Raw genomic sequence first — 20,864 nt, 5'->3', positions numbered from 1 at the left:
ACCTCCGTGCTTCTAACATGAGATGTATGTTAGCGACAGCACAATCGTTCTGCAGTCAGCTTCAATTTCCAGGTCTCTAAATTTTCTCAGTAGTGTTCCTTGAAAAGATCGTCACCTTCCCTCCAGAGATTTCCACTTGCGATCCTGAAGCATGTCCATAATACCTGTGTGGTGTTTGAAGCTACCGATAAGAAATCTAGCAACCCACCTCTGAACTGGTTCAATGTCTTTCTTTAATCCAACCTCGTGTGGAATCCAAACATTCCAGCTGTACTGAATAAGAGATTGACTATTATTCGACGTGCGAACTCATTTACAAATGAGCTACACTTTCTCAAAATTCTCCCAGAAAAATCAAGTTCACCATTCGGCTTCAGTATCACAATCCCCACATAGACGTTGTCTATATATATAAAAGAAAGTCGTGTTAGTTACACTATTTATAAGTCAAGAACGGCTGGACCGATTTGGCTGAAAATTAGTAGAGAGGTATCTTAGAACCAGGAGACGGACATAGGATACTTTTTATCCCGCTCGACCGCTATAAAACGTGGTATAACAAAAACGCATCTTTCATGGAATAACAAAACGCAAATGCCAGCTAAACGTCACCATAAAACGTGGTATAACAAAAACACACCTGACATGGAATAACAAAACGGAAATGACAGCTAAACGTCTATGGTTAAGTATCAGTATAGATCATTAATTAAAAATTTGAAGAAATAATTTGTATTTTCTTTGAATCGCCATTAACAATGCCGCGACCAAGACGATCGAATATTTCTCGACAAAGCCGTAATGCAAGAAGGATACAAATCAAATGGCTTCAAATGGCTCTCAGCACTATGGGACTTAACATCTATGGTCATCAGTCCCCTAGAACTTAGAACTACTTAAAGCTAACTAACCTAAGGACATCACACACATCCATGCCCGAGGCAGGATTCGAACCTGCGACCGTAGCGGTCGCGCGGTTCCAAACTGTAGCGCCCAGAACCGCTCGGCCACTCCCGCCGGCTGGTGCTTTAGAGCGCATGCCAAATAATGACTACAAAGTCGTGATCAGAGCAGAGATTAAGGCGGAACAGAGTTCGCCGGGTCAGCTAGTATTTCATATTTCTTTGCAACGTTACGCCCCTGAGTTTAAACGACGTGATTTTGTTAATCTGCACGCTACTAATGCTATATTCTAACATCACGGGATTGTTTCTCCTACTCATCTTAACTACACCTGTATTTAGAGCTAGCTGTCCTTCATTATACCAACCAGAAATCTTGTGAAAGTCATCTGCTGTCCTCCTGCAGCAACTCAGCTTGGACACATTCCCATACACCGCAGCATCACTAGCAAAGCACCGCAGTTTGCTGCCTACACTGGCCACTAAACTATTTATCTATTTAGAGAAAAACAGCGATTCTATGCCGGCCGGTATGGCCGTGCGGTTCTAGGCGCTTCAGTCTGGAACCGCGTGACCGCTACGGTCGCAGGTTCGAATCCTGCCTCGGGCACGGATGTGTGTGATGTCCTTAGGTTAGTTAGGTTTAGGTAGTTCTAAGTTCTAGGGGACTGATGACCACAGATGTCAAGCCCCGTAGTGTTCAGAGCGTTTAAAAAAAAAAAAAAAAACACATCGTCCAGTGAAACGAGAGAAACTATTAAGAGTTCAACAAGAGAGAGCCTGTTTGGTATGCAAACGGGGAGAGCGTGAAGATACTTATGTCAGTAATGGAGGACACGTGACACTGGCATCTCGCAGCAAAAGCAGTGAAGAATCCTGGAATGAAGCCGAGTATCGCAATACAGTCTCACAGCTATTGATCCAAGTTTAAGCAAGACACATTCCATGTTTACGGAAGAAGCACCGCGCTTCAGTCTGGAACCGCGCGACCGCTCTAGAAGAGCGTAGCGTTCCAAAGGATTGGAAAAGAGCACAGGTCATCCCCGTTTTCAAGAAGGGACGTCGAACAGATGTGCAGAACTATAGACCTATATCTCTAACGTCGATCAGTTGTAGAATTTTGGAACACGTATTATGTTCGAGTATAACGACTTTTCTGGAGACTAGAAATCTACTCTGTAGGAATCAGCACGGGTTTCGAAAAAGACGATCGTGTGAAACCCAGGTCGCGCTGTTCGTCCACGAGACTCAGAGGATCATAGACACAGGTTCCCAGGTAGATGCCGTGTTTCTTGACTTCCGCAAGGCGTTCGATACAGTTCCCCACAGTCGTTTAATGAATAAAGTAAGAGCATATGGACTATCAGACCAATTGTTTGATTGAAGAGTTCCTAGATAACAGAACGCAGCATGTCATTCTCAATGGAGAGAAGTCTTCCGAAGTAAGAGTGATTTCGAGTGTTTCGCAGGGGAGTATCGTGGGACCGTTGCTATTCACAATATACATAAATGACCTTGTGGATGACATCGGGAGTTCCCTGCGGCTTTTTGCGGATGGTGCTGTGGTATATCGAGAGGTTGTAACAATGGAAAATTGTACTGAAATGCAGGAGGATCTGCAGCAAATTGACGCATGGTGCAGGGAAAGGCAATTGAATCTCAATGTCGACAAGTGTAATGTGCTGCGAATACATAGAAAGAAACATCCCTTATTCCATAAGTTACCTGGGAGTACGCATTAGGAGTGATTTAAAATGGAATGATCATATAAAGTTGATCGTCGGTAAGGCAGATGCCCGACTGAGATTCATTGGAAGAATCCTAAGGAAATGCAATCCGAAAACAAAGGAAGTAAGTTACAGTACGCTTGTTCCCCCACTGCTTGAATACTGCCCAGCAGTGTGGGATCCGTACCAGATAGGGTTGGTAGAAGAGATAGAGAAGATCCAACGGCGAGCAGCGCGCTTCGTTACAGGATCATTTAGTAATCGCGAAAGCGTTACGGAGGTGATAGATAAATTCCAGTGGAAGACTCTGCAGGAGAGACGCTCAGTAGCTCAGTACGGGCTTCCGTTAAAGCTTCGAGAACATACCTTCACCGAGGAGTCAAGCAGTATATTGCTCCCTCCTACGTATATCTGTGAAGGGACCATGAGGATAAAATCAGAGAGATTAGAGCCCACACAGAGGCATACCGACAATCCTTCTTTCCACGAACAATACGAAACTGGAATAGAAGGGAGAACCGATAGAGGTATTCAAGGTACCCTCCGCCACACACTGTCAGGTGGCTTGCGGAGTGTGGATGTAGATGTAGATGTAGACCGCTCTGGTCGCAGGTTCGAATTCTGCCTCGGGCACGGATATGTGTGGTGTCCTTAGGTTAGTTCGGTCTAAGTAGTTCTAAGTTCTAGGGAACTGATGACCTCAGATGTTAAGTCCCACAGTGGTCAGAGTCATTTGAACCACTTGAAGAAGTACCTTCAGAGGTCTGCAGCAGAGTGGGAGGGGGGCTAGGGCTGGAGGGCGTCCCTCCATGGTTTTATGAACACAGAAACAGCACAGCACTGTGTGTACTCTGCGAGAACGTAGTGCCTATAGCCAACATTACTGAGGATGGGGATGATTACAGCTCCTGCAGAGTTGGCCGACAGGGTGGCTATATTTCCAGGCGTTACAGCTCGGTAACCTGTCATGGCACCAAGACCACGACCACCGGAATAGAGCTTTCACACACACGACGGGATTTTTGCAGCTGAAATTTGAACCTATTGGTTCCAGACCTTACTAATTTACACCGTCATGTGATTCGCCCATCGAACCGATGGTTCCTTATCTGGCAACACATCGATGGGTCCAGATGGCTGAGGAAAATTGACATTAATGTATAAGTTTGCCAGTTAAATTTATCATCTTGTCAGTTAACTGTGAAACATGCTCTTGATTACTATCATTGTAATCGAAATTAAGTATACTAGAACTTTTTTTTTCTTTATTGAGTTTCGGTTCCTCGCGAAGGGGGCGGGCAGGCACCAGCTTAGTACGCCGCTCTTCAGCCTACAGAATTTGTTTTAGAAAGAGGAAGATAATAAATAATGAAAGCAGAAAGAAGCAGAAAGAAAACATCGATGCCTTAAATGGTAAAATGGCGGAAAATCGTGGAACTTAAAACATAGAACAAAGGGTTGATGATGCTGATCAAATATATATGAAGCAGACAGGTAAAAGAATAGACAGACAATTAAAAAAACACGGCGACAGTCTGGTTTCTGTTCGCAAGAGATATAAAATTCACACCTCGTGACAGCATGGTTTAATTTTGCAAAACTTTGGAAAGACGAACAACACTGACCATTCACTTGAACATTGCACTAAAAAATTGGCACGAATACGGTATACCAGAGCCGGGGGCAGTTGGTGGGAACCTGGACAGATGATGGTAAAGGAAAGGGGGGGAAAGAGAGGAAAGAACGAAGTGGGGGGGGAGGGGAAAAGGAGCCGATGGATGACAAGGACCCATAAGAGGGGGGTGGGTCCTGGGCAGACGTGACAGGGAGTGGGGAATGGCAGAGGAGAGGTATACAAAAGGACTTGGGGGGGAAGAGGGGAGGTGGGGAGAAAGCAGGACGGAAGGGGGGGAGCCCGGGGACAGAACAGGGGAAAGGAGGGGGGGTGGGAATCAGAGTTGATAGGAGGGATATATGGAGGGGCAGAGGGCATTATCTGCGAGGGTGAATTGACGGAAGTCACCATGGGAAAGGAGATGAATGGTGTAGAGATGGAGGGTAGGGGGGACACAACAGTAAAGACGTGGCAGAGGGTGGGGATTGGAGAGAAGACGAGCAACCAGGGGGTGAGGGGGATCGAGGCGGCGGGAGGTGTAGAGTATGCGGATATGTTCCAGGAATAGGAGCAGATGGGGGAAAGGAATGAGGTTGTAGAGGATCCGCATGGGTTCAAATGGCTCTGAGCACTATGGGACTTAACATCTGAGGTCATCAGTCCCCTACAACTTATAACTACTTAAACCTAAGTAACCTAAGGACAGCGCACACATCCATGCCCGAGGCAGGATTCGAACCTGCGACTGTAGCGGTCACGCAGTTCCAGACCGAAGCGCCTAGAACCGCACGGCCACACCGGCCGGCATCCGCGTGGGGGATGGGAGGAGTATACAGCGGAGTGCGTGGCGCTCAAGGATCTGGAGGGACTTATAGAATTTGAGGGGGGGGGGGGGTGGACATCCAGGCGGATCTGGCATAACAGAGGATGGGACGGATTAAGGATTTGTAGGTGTGGAGGATGGTAGAGGGGTGCATAATTATACATACTAAAAGATTCTTTCTTTGTATGGGATTGGACAACACAGTACACTGCAGAAAAGTCTCAGCATAACACCAACTCTAACTTTTTCAACTAACAAAGTACTCCTTCTCGAATGAAAAAAATTCCGGAAAAACGTGAACTTCAATCCTACGAGTCTTCCTGCTCTGTTTATAACGTAAAATTTTGCGAGACAGGTGGTTTCCTGCAGATGGTTCCCCGAGTCGCCGCGCTGGCTGACGTGCAGGGGGCGCGAGGAGGAGGCGCTGGGCGTGCTGCGGCGGATCGCGGCCACCAACGGCTCCAGCCTGCCGCCGTTCACCCTGGAGGTGCTGCACCGCGTGGCCAAGGCCAAGCGGGACCGCGTCGGCTACCTGGGCATCTTCTCCAGCTGGAACCTCTTCAAGAACACCCTCCTGCTCGCCATGGCCAGGTGAGCACGAGTTGCTGTAAAACTCACATGTTTTCATAAACATAAGAAAATGAAATCTACAGCTTTCGTGTCAACTGGTACACGTTGTCAAAGCTACATCGCAAAGCTGCGATTCTTCCTCAACTGAAGTGTATCATAAGAACTATCCAACCAATCATGGGCCACAGTACCTGGAGGTGCCACGTTTTAAAGGTGTCCTTCATTGTAACTTCCTCTCCTATACACAATGGTGGATTATGTTTCCAGAGTACGAAGCTACATCACAAGTCCATCTTCCTGTGACACGTGGTATTCACTTATAATGGAGATAACTGGAACCATTTCTAGACAGTTACCTACAACGTTGGAACCAAGCAGCGTACCACCACCTGCGATTCTATCACAACAAGTAAAAGTGTGGTATTATATGTGGAAATATTATTTCAAGAGGATCTGGTAGATAGTGTCGGAAGTTCCATGCGGCTTTTTGCGGATGATGCTGTAGTATACAGACAAGTTACACCATTAGAAAATTGCAGCGAAGTGCAAGAAGATCTGCAGTGGATAGGCACTTGGTGCGGGGAGTGGCAACTGACCCGTAACATAGACTAATGTAATGTATTGCGAATACATAGAAACAAGGATACTCTATTGTATGATTATATGATAGTGGAACAAACACTGCTAACAGTTACTTCTGTAAAATATCTGGTAGTATGCTTACGGAACGATTTGAAGTGGAATGATCGTATAAAATTAATTGTTGGTAAGGCGAGTGCCAGATTGAGATTCATTGGGAGAGTCCTTAGAAAATGTAGTCCATCAACAAAGTAGGTGGCTTACAAAACACTCGTTCGACCTATACTTGAGTATTGCTCATCAGTGTGGGGTCCATACCAGGTCGGGTTGACAGAAGAGATAGAGAAGATCCAAAGAAGAGCGGCGCGTTTCGTCACAGGATTATTTGGTAAGCGTAATAGCGTTACGGAGGTGTTTAGCAACCTCAAGTGGCAGACTCTGGAAGAGAGGCGCTCTGCGTCGCGGTGTAGCTTGTTGTCCAGGTTTCGAGGGGGTGCGTTTCTGGATGAGGTATCGAATATATTGTTCCCTCTACTTATACCTCCCGAGGAGATCAAGAATGTAAAATTAGAGAGGCTTTCGCAGTTGTTCTTCCCGCGAACCATACGCGACCGGAACAGGAAAGGGAGGTAGAAACAGTGGCACGTAAAGAGCCCTCCGTCACACACCGTTGGGTGGCTTGCGGAGTATAAATGTAGATGTAGTAGATGTAGATTTAGGGCATGAAACCCTGGAGGGCGGGGAGAGCAGACGTAAACTTAACCCTGACAACGATGTAATTGTTTAGTTTATGCAGTGAAAATTCACAAAAGTGTTAGGTAAAATTTACACAAACGCCAGTTTTACAATGTGCTCGACTAAGGCGGTGACGTGATAAGGCCGATCAGTGAAGACCAAAGAAGGTAAAATTTGGGAAATAATTCCTGCAGTCGCATATTTTTGTACAGTAGTTAGAGGGAGTGCCATGCACAACATACTAGAAATCCTGAAAGTTGGGGACGAAATGTGGGAATGGAGGTGCGTTTCAAGGTCTCTTTCGTGCGTTTCACTTGAACAACTCGAAAACTACGGCCTCCAACGAAAACGTATCCTGGTACAAAATTTATCATCATCATCATCATCATTTAAGACTGATTATGCCTTTCAGCGTTCAGTCTGGAGCATAGCGCCCCTTATACAGTTCCTCCATGATCCCCTATTCAGTGCTAACATTGGTGCCTCTTCTGATGTTAAACCTATTACTTCAAAATCATTCTTAACCGAATCCAGGTACCTTCTCCTCGGTCTGCCCCGTCTCCTCTTACCATCTACTGCTGAATCCATGAGTCTCTTGGGTAACCTTGCTTCTCCCATGCGTGTAACATGACCCCACCATCTAAGCCTGTTCGCCCTGACAGCTACATCTATAGAGTTCATTCCCAGTTTTTCTTTGATTTCCTCATTGTGGACACCTTCCTGCCATTGTTCCCATCTACTAGTACCTGCAATCATCCTAGCTACTTTCATATCCGTAACCTCAGCCTTGTTGATAAGGTAACCTGAATCCACCCAGCTTTCGCTCCCATACAACAAAGTTGGTCGAAAGACTGAACGGTGCACAGATAACTTAGTCTTGGTACTGACTTCCTTCTTGCAGAAGAGAGTAGATTGTAGCTGATCGCTCACTGCATTAGCTTTGCTACACCTCGCTTCCAGTTCTTTCACTATGTTGCCATCCTGTGAGAATATGCATCCTAAGTACTTGAAACCGTCCACCTGTTCTAACTTTGTTCCTCCTATTTGGCACTCAATCCGTTTATATTTCTTTCCCACTGACATTACTTTCGTTTTGGAGATGCTAATCTTCATACCATAGTCCTTACATTTCTGATCTAGCTCTGAAATATTACTTTGCAAACTTTCAATCGAATCTGCCATCACAACTAAGTCATCCGCATATGCAAGACTGCTTATTTTGTGTTCACATATCTTAATCTCACTCAGCCAGTCTATTGTTTTCAACATATGATCCATAAATAAGGTACAAAATTTATTTACACAAAATATTCCTACAAATAGGACGTTCAATTCTTTCTGTAGGCCTCACACGTTGCACGTAGCAAGCGAGAGAACAGGAAAATCTCGCGCATGGTTTCTGAAAGAAAAGGTAGAACTTCGAGTTGTATGAAACGACATCTGAAGGGGGCATCTCTTGGGGTAACAAAGAATGAAGGAAACTGAATTTGAAAGTAGGTTTGAAACCATAATAAAACTAAAATAATTCTGAAGTAAATACGAAGAAGAAAACAGTAAAAGCAGCAATAAAGTCATTGACCCAGTGAATGACTTTCTATGTTTAGAACGGTTGGAAGAAAAAGAACCAACAGGCAGAGTATAAAAGCCTGAGTAATTTTTGTTACCTAGCAACGATGAAGACGCGTGTTGTCGCAATTTCAGTCGTGAGTTCGGATCGAAAAGCTCTTGTAAAAGTTATACATTATTCGTGTTAAAAATTCCGTCTTTCGGCTTAATTGCATTGCTAGAAGTTTGGCGAAGATTACCAGCTCAACCGTGAACATTTTATGTTTGCTGATTTATTTCTACTGTTTTCATTGACTCTGTGCTCTCGAGTAAATAAAGTTCAGCAGTCACATACATGGTAGTGGTCATTTCTTTAAGCTCAGTTTCTGTTTTCCAAACAGTTTATCTTTTTATGAACTTTTCAGTTTAGTTGCCGATTGTTTCCCATACGTCTGCCCTAACTATCGTGCGCCATTTTGTATCAGCACAGCCCTGGATGACGTACAGTAACATTTTACATTTAAAACCTATAAGATCATGAATTTCAGTTAATGTAATTAACTACGTCTTCTTGATTAAGTTCGAGCACAATAGCAACAACATTAATATCTGGCTTATCCTTGACGGTCATCAGTTATTCTAGACACGTGTTTAATTAAAATAGAGGAATTCTGATGTGTTCTAAGCGCTTGTTTTGTTGGGCACAGTTGTTTGGTATGTCAGTGTAGGACACCAGTTTAGACATTTTGGTTCTCCACTCAGACACAGTTAACTTACGTGGCTGAAGCCAGAGATTCTTCCACACTGTTTCGTTTCTCATGATGCAAATAAGCCGTTGGGTGCGATGGGAGGTATCTTTTGTAAACCCTCGTCGCCCGTTTTGTAAAGCCTCGTCGCTACTGCTGTGGAGGGTGAGTTTGTGGGTTCGTGAAACGGCTTGGGGCGCAGTACACCACTAAGAGAATTTCTCCCTGCCACTGTAATACAGCTATGCCTCAGGGTCACGTAACAGGGTAGGAGAACGAAGGTTCTACAACACTCCAACAAATTAGTAACAAAGCCACACAAATGAGTTAAAAGATTTACTTATCTTTGTGACTTGTTGAATGATTAAGTCTCGAACACTGCATATAAGATAAGACAAAAAAGGCCCTCAATGACTAAGTGAAAATAATCGTGGGTAAACTTCACAGCACACAGCTAACGCAATTTACAGCAACTGTCTCTTCACTTCTTAAGAGTTCATTCACTATACGACGTTCCGTGTCTAAGCCAGCCCTAGAAGATGATCTGTAACAAAGTCGGCGAGAGCTGCTCTTCTGTCTTCCGAATAGGCTTCTGTCCGTTGTCGGCTGGTCATTGGCGGATTGTACTCGGCCGGCAATTGGCCGAGGCGAAGTCGATGTCTTCATCCTAAGCGCCGCCCGTGGCGCTGGTGGAATTTGTACAAGTGGCGACTCTCTATGGCGCTGGCACCTGCTCGCTCTTTGCGCCTGTGGTACTTCTGCCCTGGCTGTGTCTTGTCCGGTCGACACAGCGGTACAAAATTGGGAACTTTTCTACAGCAGTTAACTTACAAATCCATAATCCGCATACGAGGTCAGTCACAGCTATAGTCATAAGACCGCAGCACTTGTCGAGGTAAAATTGTAACTCTCGACAAGCGTACTTGCTCAATTCGATTGCTTTACTGGTCACTCCTTATTATTTCCCAGTGCAGAATGTGACAGCGATTGAACATCATTGCCACGAGTCGTTCGCGTGTATCTCTCATCCAGTCTTTTTCTTTGGATCATGTGAAGTGTGAGTGTTTAACATATAGTTCTTCGTAATGTTATCGTTACTTTCATAAAGCCACATTAGCTGTGTTCTTTGCCACAAATGTGAATTACCTCTTTGAGCTGCCAGTGTTAGAATAAAAGATGTAATACATTCTGATACCGCAATGTATCGCAATATTAACGATTAACGAAAACTTCCACAAATGAACTGGAACACATTTCTTCTGTCACGACCTTTTTCGTACGTTACAATATCATGAGGTCGCCTGCAGTGAAACACAACAATAAATTAGGCTAAAAGCTATAGGATCTTAACGAATAAGTTAATCAGTTCACACTTCCAACAGCCTCATAATGAATTGTTACCTAGTTGTGTCCATACCGCGATTCAAGAGATCAAGTTGCCTTACCCAACGTAGAGGCAAAATCTGGAAATGACAGTCATATAAACGTTCGGCCGACCACTTGGCGGAAGTAAAGCGAGCTGTATGACTATGCAACACGTCATTCTGTGTGCACCAAACTGTATAGATAAGGCCGCTCCACGAAAGAGGTGAACGTGTGAACATAATTATTGGGCTTTGTTCAAAAATGTTCAAATGTGTGTGAAATCCTATGGGACTTAACTGCTAAGGTTATCAGTCCCTAAGCTTACAGACTACTTAACCTAAATTATCCTAAGGACAAACACACCCACCCATGCCCGAGCGAGGCTCGAACCTTCGCCGGGACGAGCCGCACAGTCCATGACTCCTGCACCTCAGACCGCTCGGCTAATCCCGCGCGGCGGGCTTTGTCGAGTGCGATATATCGATTTCGTCATCGCATTCGTTGCAGATAAAGAGAAAACCTTAAACACAGAAATCACAATGAAATGTGATAAACACTACGCAAACATTTAACGCAATTCCAAATATCCACTGACGGAAAAAATTATCACAACACCAAGAAAGTGTTGTGCGACATAAACGAAAGCCAGTAGGCGTATTTCTACATCTGAAAGATGATGTCTATTCAAATTTCGAGCCAGTCACTTCAGAGTGGCCCTAGAAGTGTCAACTATGAGAATGAAAATCAGGTTTGTTTTAATTACACGATGCAACGGTCGTGAGCGCTAGCTACTTATCTTTGAGATTGGACGTAGTGAGTAGTTGTTAGTCAAGAATGCCTTTAAAACGACAAAGACCGCATTGTCAAATCCTCACTGAATTTGAAGCAAGTCGTGTAATATGGCTATGAGAAGCTGAATGGTCCTGCTAGGAATTCAGCCACTGCACATTATTGCTGGCACTTGTACGGTCACACGATGATGTGATTCCGGACGGCCACTTAACACCACCGAGAGAGAAACCATCACGTTCAGCGTATGGCGCTGGCGAATTGTACTGCATCTGCAGCAGCTGTATGAGCAGTAGTTGGCACCACAGTGACACAACGAACCTTACAAATCGGTTAATTCAATGACAGTTCCATGCCAGATGCCCTGTAGCGTGCATTCCACTGGCCCTAAACCACCGCCATCTGCTACTTCGGCCTCGCCGCGGTGGATACACCGCTTCACGTGAGATCACCAAAGTTAAGCGCTTTCGGGCGTGGCCGGCACTTGGATGGGTGACCATCCATCCGCCATGCGCTGTTGCCGTTTTTCGGGGTGCGCTCAGCCTCGTGATGCAAATTGATGAGCTACTTGACCGAATAGTGGCGGCCCCGGTCAAAGAAAGCCATCATAACGACTGGGAGAGCGGTGTGCTGACCTCATGCCCTTCCTATCCGCATCCTCAACTGAGGATGACACGGCGGTCGGATGATCCCGATGGGCCACTTGTGGCCTGAAGACGGAGTGCTATTTACTACTTCAGTGGTATCAAGCGAGAGCTCCTTGGAGGACAGGGTGAAGGTCTGTTATGTTTTCTGATGAAAGCCTGTTCTGCCTCGGTAACAGTGATGGCCGTGTGTTGGTCAGAAGGAGGCCAGTTCAGGAACTGCAGCCAACCTGTCTGCGTTCTAGACACACGGGACCTACACCTGAATATATGACCTGGGGTGCGATTTCGTATGACTGCAGGAACAGTACCGAGGTTGCCCCACGCACCCTAACCGACAATTTTGTGCGTTAGTCTGGTGATTCGACCTGTTGTGCAGTCATTCATGAACCGGTTTGACATCGATAGTTAGCTGGATGTGCTCCTGAGTTCACTGTGCCAAATTCTGTCCAACTGGTGCATTAGATTGTCAAAATCTCGAACTGGTTAGAGGGCCATGCCAAAATTGCTCGAAACGTTCTCAGCTGTGGTGGAGATCAGGTCACCTTGCTGGCACTTGTCAACAACCAAGGGAAGCAGTAAAAACTCTCGCCTTGTGTGGGTGAGCATTGTCTGGCTAAAGTGGAAGCTCAGGATGGCTTGCCATGAAGGACAACAAAATGGGAGGTACAATATGGTCGACATAACTCTGTGCTATAAAGGTGCCATGGACGATAACCAAAGGGCTCCTCCTATGAAAAGAAATGGCAGTCTAGACCATCACTCCTGTTGTTGGGCCATATGATGGGCGACAATCAGGTTGGTGGTATCCATCTGCTCTCTGGGGTGCCTCCATACACATCTTCGCTGGCCATCTGGGCTCAGTTCGAAGTGAAGGTGATCACTGAAGACAGTTCTAGTTCAGTCAAAAAGATTCTAGGCCGAAGCCGTGACTGGAGACATCTTGGACACTGCTGGGATACCAACCTGATTGTCACCCCATACAGTCCGACAACCAGGAGTGATGGTCTGGGGTGCCGTTTGATTTCGTAGCAGGACCCCTTTCCTTTCAACCCCGGCATCATTACAGCACAGTGGAACGTTGACGAAAGTCTACTCCCTGTTTTGTGGCCCTTGCGAGCAATCCATTCTGGGCTTAGATTCTAGCAAGGTAATGCCCACCTCCACAAGGCGAAAATTTCTACTGCTTATTTTCGTGCTTGCCAAACAGCTTAGCCAGCAAGGTAGCCCAATGCTGGGGTACTACTGGAATACAGATGCAGAGCCTCTGTAATGCTGTTCAAGTGTAGAGGGAATACCAAGTTGGCTGTGGCATCGGTGGGAATTTAGACTGAGGAGGGAGGCGTCTGGAGTAGCACGAGCAGTTGTGCAAAGCCATTGTGCCACGGTGGCATAGCGGTTAGCGCATATTCTTAGCGAGGAGGAGAACTGGGTTCGAATCTGGGCCTTAGTTCAGATTTTCATTCATCACTTCAGTCTGCAACTATATACATTTTTTATTGTTGTTTGTTTCCAGTCGTGCATCCTGGAAACTGCAAGTGATTGATGACGGGCAAAGTAGATACTCCATTGGGGCATACCCTGTTTATCAGGCTCTGGTTATTGATCATACACTCCACTGACACTACTGCTCGTATTCATCGGTCAAAGCTTGGGTGGTCTGATAGTGGTACCTGTATGTACTCCTAGTGGTGTCACGTTCCAGCGTTCAGAGGGAAGAAGTCCTCTGTTGACCCCTCAGTGGACGTGGTGACGGCTGAATCCTCACAGCACCAAAGTGCTGAGTTACATGAGCATCCAGGTGATTACGCGATTGGCGGGGATTTGGAGCCCATTGGCTCGGCGCCGAGTCTGGCGGGCGCGGACCACTGACGGAACACTCGCCTCGGTGCGGACCGATTAGGGAACGCCCAGCTCCTTCCAGGAATAAATACTGGACTCGATCGATCCAAGGACCAGTCTCAGGTAGCACCTGAAGAAGACAGCGAGGCACGCTGTTGAAATATCGTGCGAGAACGACGCAAACATCTGGCTGGATTCCCGAATATCCAAGATGTCACAAAGACATTGTCTTCTAATTTACGAGACAGTGAGATGACCAATGAAGCGCTGTCAGCGTCAAAGCTAGGTGCCTCAGAAAGGATGGTTTCCTCCTTCCCTCCGTTAACTGTCCCAATTCCATCTGCACCTGAGCTACTTCATCTCTCAACTGCTGAATCGCACTCTGAGCTTAAACGTCTTGAGCAATATTGAATGTTTAATAATAAATACTAGTATACCAGTTACTCAAAATTAAAATAAAAAGGAAAGAGAAACGTTAGGGAAACGACCACACAGGCCCAAAACAGCTATAATTTCGGAATTTACCTGCATTTCTGTGTCAGATTGCACCAACATGGGTCCAGGTGCTGCCTTCCTGTTGTCATCCATCCTCATCCTCAGCACTGCTTCTGACACCAGTCGTTACGGTCCGAAGGGTGGCTGGCTTATGCACCATCGGTTACAATTTTATTTAGAAGATGGCTGGTTGTGGACAGGGACTCTCTGCTGTAGAATGATGCGATGTACAGCAGAAGAAGGTCCAGCTGCGGTTACAACTTATTTATTGCTGTTCGTTTACAATCAGGGGTCTAGGAAACTGCGAGCAACAATGGCAGGCGACGTGATTACCACATCACAGTGTCTCCGGTGCGTCAGCCTCTGGCTGCTGAACATGAACCCTGCTGCCACTGGTGCTGTGTTGACAGGAGGTTCTTACTCCATGACTGAAGTATGGACAGCCCAGTGGTGGTAGCTGTGTGTAACATCTGACTGCAATGTGTTGCAGTGATCCGAACTGAAGAGGTCCTCCATTGACACCTCAGGGGGATGGGAGGGAGATGGGTGGCTGGTCCATCGTGTTGTGCTCCAAAGATGGTGGCAAAGTGTGGAGTTGTCCAAGCTTCCGGGAGCCCAGGTGTGGGCAGGGATTCGTGAGCCTACAGCGGTAAATACAGCTGCGTCACAGATGGGCCCAGATGTTTGATAATGACGATCTGATTCAGTCTGGTTTAAATGCTGCTGCTGCTAATTGCTGACTTTGGTGTAGAAGCTGAGTTCGTGTCTGTTCTAAAGTACGACCTTTCTGAGAGGATACAGAAGCGTCCCATATGTTGACAGGTCCCTGTGCTGGATGACGATGTTAGCACTGGTACTGAGCGTGGGCATCATCAGCGTGAACCCGCTGGTGGCGGTGTCTGCTCAGGCCGTGGCGCAGGCGGCGTCTGTGCTGCTGCAGCACTACTGTGGGACCCACTTCGGGCGCCGGTGGTCCAGCGTCGCGTGTCTGGCGCTGGTCGGCCTCCTGGGTGCACTCTCTGCCGTACTGCTCACAGGTAAACAACACAGCCCGTGAGAGCGCTCACACACCTCTCACACTTGCCTGCTGGCGCCCTCCTCCACCTGCCAAGGACTGGAGATTTCAAACATCTGTACTGCGACTAAAATTATTGTGTCAATCGAGTCAGACTATTTGGCAACAGTCGATCTCCACTGCCCGACAAACGAAGTGAAGCACTCAGAAGTGGATGAGGAAACACAATGAAAACTCATGGGTTGAGAGGGTATGTGATGTTGTTTCAGCAATTACAGAACCCAGTCAAATTTACAGAGAAGTTGGCTATATGAACCCACTTATCGGTATGCTGTTGCACCTCTTCCCTCCAGGGTGCATGCAGTGATTTTTTTGGGAAGAGTTACATAAATCCGTTGTATCCTTTCCTGTGGCTAGCTGGCCCACCAGTGTTGTTACCTTGTCCTTGATATGCCAGATATTGCCACCGGAATCGAATTTATGATCGAGCTGCTCCCACACATGTTACATCTGGGACAGATCTGACGATCTAGCTGGCCACAGGAGCACCTCAGCATCATTCGGAGAGTTCATATAGACATGTGCCACATGTGTAAGAACATTGTGTTGAAAAAAAGCATCATTATACCGTCAGATGAGAGGTAACATTTGGGTTTTCAGGGCATATGCCAGTGCTCCCTCAATCTCTGCCAGTCGTGACCTGAGGTTATACGAGGTGCATTCAAGTTCTAAGGCCTCCGATTTTTTTTCTAATTAACTACTCACCCGAAATCGATGAAACTGGCGTTACTTCTCGATGTAATCGCCTTGCAGACGTACACATTTTTCACAACGCTGACGCCATGATTCCATGGCAGTGGCGAAGGCTTCTTTAGGAGTCTGTTTTGACCACTGAAAAATCGCTGAGGCAATAGCAGCACGGCTGGTGAATGTGCGGCCACGGAGAGTGTCTTTCATTGTTGGCAAAAGCCAAAAGTCACTAGGAGCCAGGTCAGGTGAGTAGGGAGCATGAGGAATCACTTCAAAGTTGTTATCACGAAGAAACTGTTGCGTAACGTTAGCTCGATGTGTGGGTGCGTTGTCTTGGTGAAACAGCACGCGCGCAGCCCTTCCCGGACGTTTTTGTTGCAGTGCAGGAAGGAATTTGTTCTTCAAAACATTTTCGTGGGATGCACCTGTTACCGTAGTGCCCTTTGGAACGCAATGGGTAAGGATTACGCCCTCGCTGTCCCAGAACATGGACACCATCATTTTTTCAGCACTGGCGGTTACCCGAAATTTTTTTGGTCGCGGTGAATCTGTGTGCTTCCATTGAGCTGACTGGCGCTTTATTTCTGGATTTAAAAATGGCATCCACGTGTCATCCATTGTCACAACCGACGAAAAGAAAGTCCCATTCATGCTGTCGTTGCGCGCCAACATTGCTTGGCAACATGCCACACGGGCAGCCGTGTGGCCATCTGTCAGCATTCGTGGCACCTACTTGGATGACACTTTTCGCATTTTCAGGTCGTCATGCAGGATGGTGTGCACAGAACCCACAGAAATGCCAACTCTGGAGGCGATCTGTTCAACAGTCATTCGGCGATCCCCCAAAACAGTTCTCTACTCTTTCTCGATCATGTCGTCAGACCGACTTGTGCGAGACCGAGGTTGTTTCGGTTTGTTGTCACACGATGTTCTGCCTTCATTAAACTGTCGCACCCACGAATGCACTTATGACACATCCATAACTCCATCACCACATGTCTCCTTCAACTGTCGATGAATTTCAATTGGTTTCACACACGCAAATTCAGAAAACGAATGATTGCACGCTGTTCAAGTAAGGAAAACGTCGCCATTTTAAGTATTTAAAACAGTTCTCATTCTCGCCGGTGGCTGTAAAATTCCATATGCCGTACGGTACTGCCATCTCTGGGACGTATTGACAATGAACGCGGCCTCATTTTAAAACAATGTGCATGATTCTATCTCTTTCCAGTCCGGAGAAAAAAAATCGAAGGCATTAGAACTTGAATGCACCTCGTACCGAAAGGTTCCCCAGACTATGACGCCAGGAGCAACACCGTTGTGCCTTTCCGAAACATGGAAAGAATGGAACCTCCTCCCAAGTCGCTTCAGACCCGTCGTCGACGGTTATTGAATGCAGTGCAGTACCACGATTCACTACTGTAAAAAATGCGAGAATATTCGTCAGCAATACATGTTTCCCAATCATGACGCTACTATTAATGCAGCTGGGTGTGTTGTGATGGGATCATAATTCCCTAGACCACCTACACGGCAGATTCGGTCGGTCGGCCTGAATTGAAAGGCGTATGTCCCACAAATCTTGATACCACACAATTCGACGAGCTGGTCAAATGGAGGCCCACAGTGAGGTCACTCATGTGATAACGCAGTCTCATACAAATATGCAGCGTCTCGATGTTATTCACAGTGGTCACTCAACATCTGACGTACTTGAGTCCCCTCATATATCACAGCACACCTGATAACAACACTAAACGTAAACTATACTAATGCAGAACAGTGGCCATTCTACCAGTCACAGAACATTGCAACACTAACCATTTGCATACAGACCAATGGTGAGCAAGTGTACAAAGTTGTATTCACATCTAAACATGTCCAATTGTTTCTTCATTTTTTGTCAGGAAGTGTATGCTGAGAGGTACTAACTGTCATAAAAATTCTTGATCCAGGATAAAATCGTTTGTTTCCACTATAACCATGTCGTTTCGGCCACTTCCGAACAATTTTTGTATTGTCTGTTTCTTGTGATACTTGTGATACATAAAACAGTAACTGTCGATGACATCCCCTAGTGTCATCTCACAAAGACTTGTTTAGCCATTGTTACCCTGTTGGTTTGCACGTTTTTCAGGCTACCTGCCATCTCTTGTGAATGATGAGTGCTACAGTGATTTACAACCAACTGAAGCAAAAAACGCTACAGTTTTGTTTCAATGGAAGAGGTAATACAATTGTTTAGATTGTAAAGCTTGGGCAAGAATCCTACATCCTGCGAAGGGGTAGCTTACATTAGCATTAGCATTTCCCTACTGGCCTAAGTGGAATCACAGGAAGATCTCCGGATCTAGTTCGTTATGCCAGCTAGTCATAGACTGAGTTCCCCTTAGTCATGCATAAATCTGTTTGCGTGCACTTACCGGTAAACGGCATAATGTGACATGCTGAGAGTAACGAATGGCGTCAACAAAATTCTTCCGCCGTCTACCGGATACCCTGATAAGGAATTCTAGTTTTCTAGTAGACGCAATGTGAGACGCTCCAACAGCACGTTGGAGACGAAAGCGAAAAGGAAGGTTGTGAAATGAGAGGAGAAAAGAAAGGGACAGATGCTCTTGGCAGACTGGCAGGGAGTGGCACGCAGAAATCATGAACTGAGCCAATCGTGACGATATTAACAGAAGGACTGGTCCTGCAAGAAGAGTGGGACCTGAAATTTTTATACGGGCACAGAAAATGAATTTCGAGACCCAGAATGAGATTTTCTCTCTGCAGCGGAGTGTGCGCTGATATGAAACTTCCTGGCAGATTAAAACTGTGTGCCGGACCGAGACTTGAACTGGGGACCTTTGCCTAGGTGACGCGATACTTGCGGATAAATTTCGAAATGTTCCACGATAAGTCGAGGACTGCAGGAGACTTTCATTTGAGGTCACGGGAGACGCCTCGGAACCGTCTTCATAGCATAATTGGCAGACTCTAGACGCTGCATTGGAGGCAGCCACGTCAATCATTCAACTACGTAGCATGGACTGTGCGGCTGGTCCCGGCGGAGGTTCGAGTCCTCCCTCGGGCATGAGTGTGTGTGTTTGTCCTTAGGATAATTTAGCTTAAGTAGTGTATAAGCTTAGGGACTGATGACGTTAGCAGTTACGTCCCATAAGATTTCACACACATTCAACTACGTAGGTGGGCTTCAGAACATGCAGAAAACATAATTCTGTAACTTTCCCCGATTCCGTCGCCTTCAGCATTCAACAGGCTTATTCACAACGGCAACAGGGCTGATGGTACAGCACCACCCTAATGACTGTGGTAATGCTTAGTTCCTGACAACGTGAAATCCAAAAGACTTTTATCATTTGTACCTTAACAGGACAGTTCATTAGAAGGCACTGGAAAAATCACTCGATTTCCTTTACTCTTGTGTGGTTACAAATATGGTTCTAACAAATCTGTTTCAGCCATACAGCCCATGTGTTTTGACCTTGCAGTTGGTGTTCCGAGTGTCGCCATGGCAGTGGTAGTGATGGCCATGCAGTTCTGGTCGTCGGCTGGTTCAGCTGTCATCAACCTTCAGAGCATCGAGGTGCACCCCACGTGTCTGCGACAGATCACCGCCAGCGTAGAGTGCACGGTTGCTGCTGTTTGCATGTCTCTTGCTCCGTACATCGTCTTTCAGGTACTCCGTAACAATGTGCTCAGCTTCTACTGAAAATTATATTGAACCCGTGAAAGCAACTGTGGCCTGTAACTAAATACTAGTTTAAGCGCCAAAAATCTGGTTTAGAGATAATTAGCAAAATGTTTATAGCAGCAATTTAATCTTGCAGCTCCTCCATCGGTCCGTCTTTCCATACAAAAACAACAATATGGGAAATTTGGCTCAGCCTTGATGCAAAAAATTTTATTATTTATTTATTTATTCCTAAACTAGTTTTGACAACAAATATCGCCATCTATAGTGGCATCCTTAATTCTGAAATATGCAGCAATAGCATAGGTACAAAACGTTGTAAAAGATTACTACATGTTCACTGTTTGTTTTTTAAATATACTTTTGTATATGCTATCTCCGCACGTTTTAGAATTAAAGAACCCACTGAAGATGGAAATACTTGTGGCTGAAATTAGTTTTGGAAGGCGGTCCGACAATTAGCATATTGTTGTGGTTATGTATAGCAGTTGTACAAAAGCAATATAAAAGTTGGAGATCACGGTACAACATAAAAACAGTACAGGTTTCTTTTCATATACGTGTTGTTATTCTACGGTAAGAACAAAATGATATAAAATTTGAAGATAATAAAATATTCTGTATGCAACGGCTTTAACTTAAATAATGATACAAGTGCCCTCATAGCAATTAGCAGTCAGTTCAGAATGTTCTCCTCTCTGACAAATGCAATCATTTTAGCTAAATCCCTTCTCTATCCTTCAGAAAACCTAGGTTCATAAGGCAGTGTTTCCAGCTGCATATTCTGATAATCGGAAGGCTTCACATACATCTTCAAGGTGTAATTGTCCTTGAACTCTTCAGTTTCATTGAGAGTTGATGAATACAGAGTCCCTAGGCGTTCAGTTGCCAGTCTGATCCACTGTGCTATTGAAATATGCGCACTGGTGAACTTTTATATTTTTCGGCAGCTGACTTAAAGTCGTAAACATAGGTTTGTGGTGTCGTGCGCGTAGGTTCAGTGAGAGGGGAGCTAAATC

The 20,864-nt window shown here is 45.8% G+C and overlaps 1 protein-coding gene across 1 annotated transcript in view; it reads left to right on the top strand.

The window, feature by feature from the left end:
* The window catches only part of LOC126176609 (solute carrier family 22 member 7-like), a 726,639-nt gene that overhangs the window by 661,820 nt on the left and 43,955 nt on the right, over nucleotides 1-20,864 (top strand). The window contains exons 6-8 of the mRNA XM_049923769.1: nucleotides 5,437-5,658; nucleotides 15,200-15,414; nucleotides 19,643-19,830. Coding sequence (XP_049779726.1) covers nucleotides 5,437-5,658; nucleotides 15,200-15,414; nucleotides 19,643-19,830 — 625 coding nt within the window. The remainder of the gene's footprint in view (nucleotides 1-5,436; nucleotides 5,659-15,199; nucleotides 15,415-19,642; nucleotides 19,831-20,864) is intronic.

The sequence above is a fragment of the Schistocerca cancellata genome, chromosome 3 (assembly GCF_023864275.1).
Source record: "Schistocerca cancellata isolate TAMUIC-IGC-003103 chromosome 3, iqSchCanc2.1, whole genome shotgun sequence".
Classification (NCBI taxonomy): domain Eukaryota; kingdom Metazoa; phylum Arthropoda; class Insecta; order Orthoptera; family Acrididae; genus Schistocerca; species Schistocerca cancellata.
Note: the sequence above shows the minus strand (reverse complement) of the source record. Positions and strands in the feature narration are given on the sequence as shown.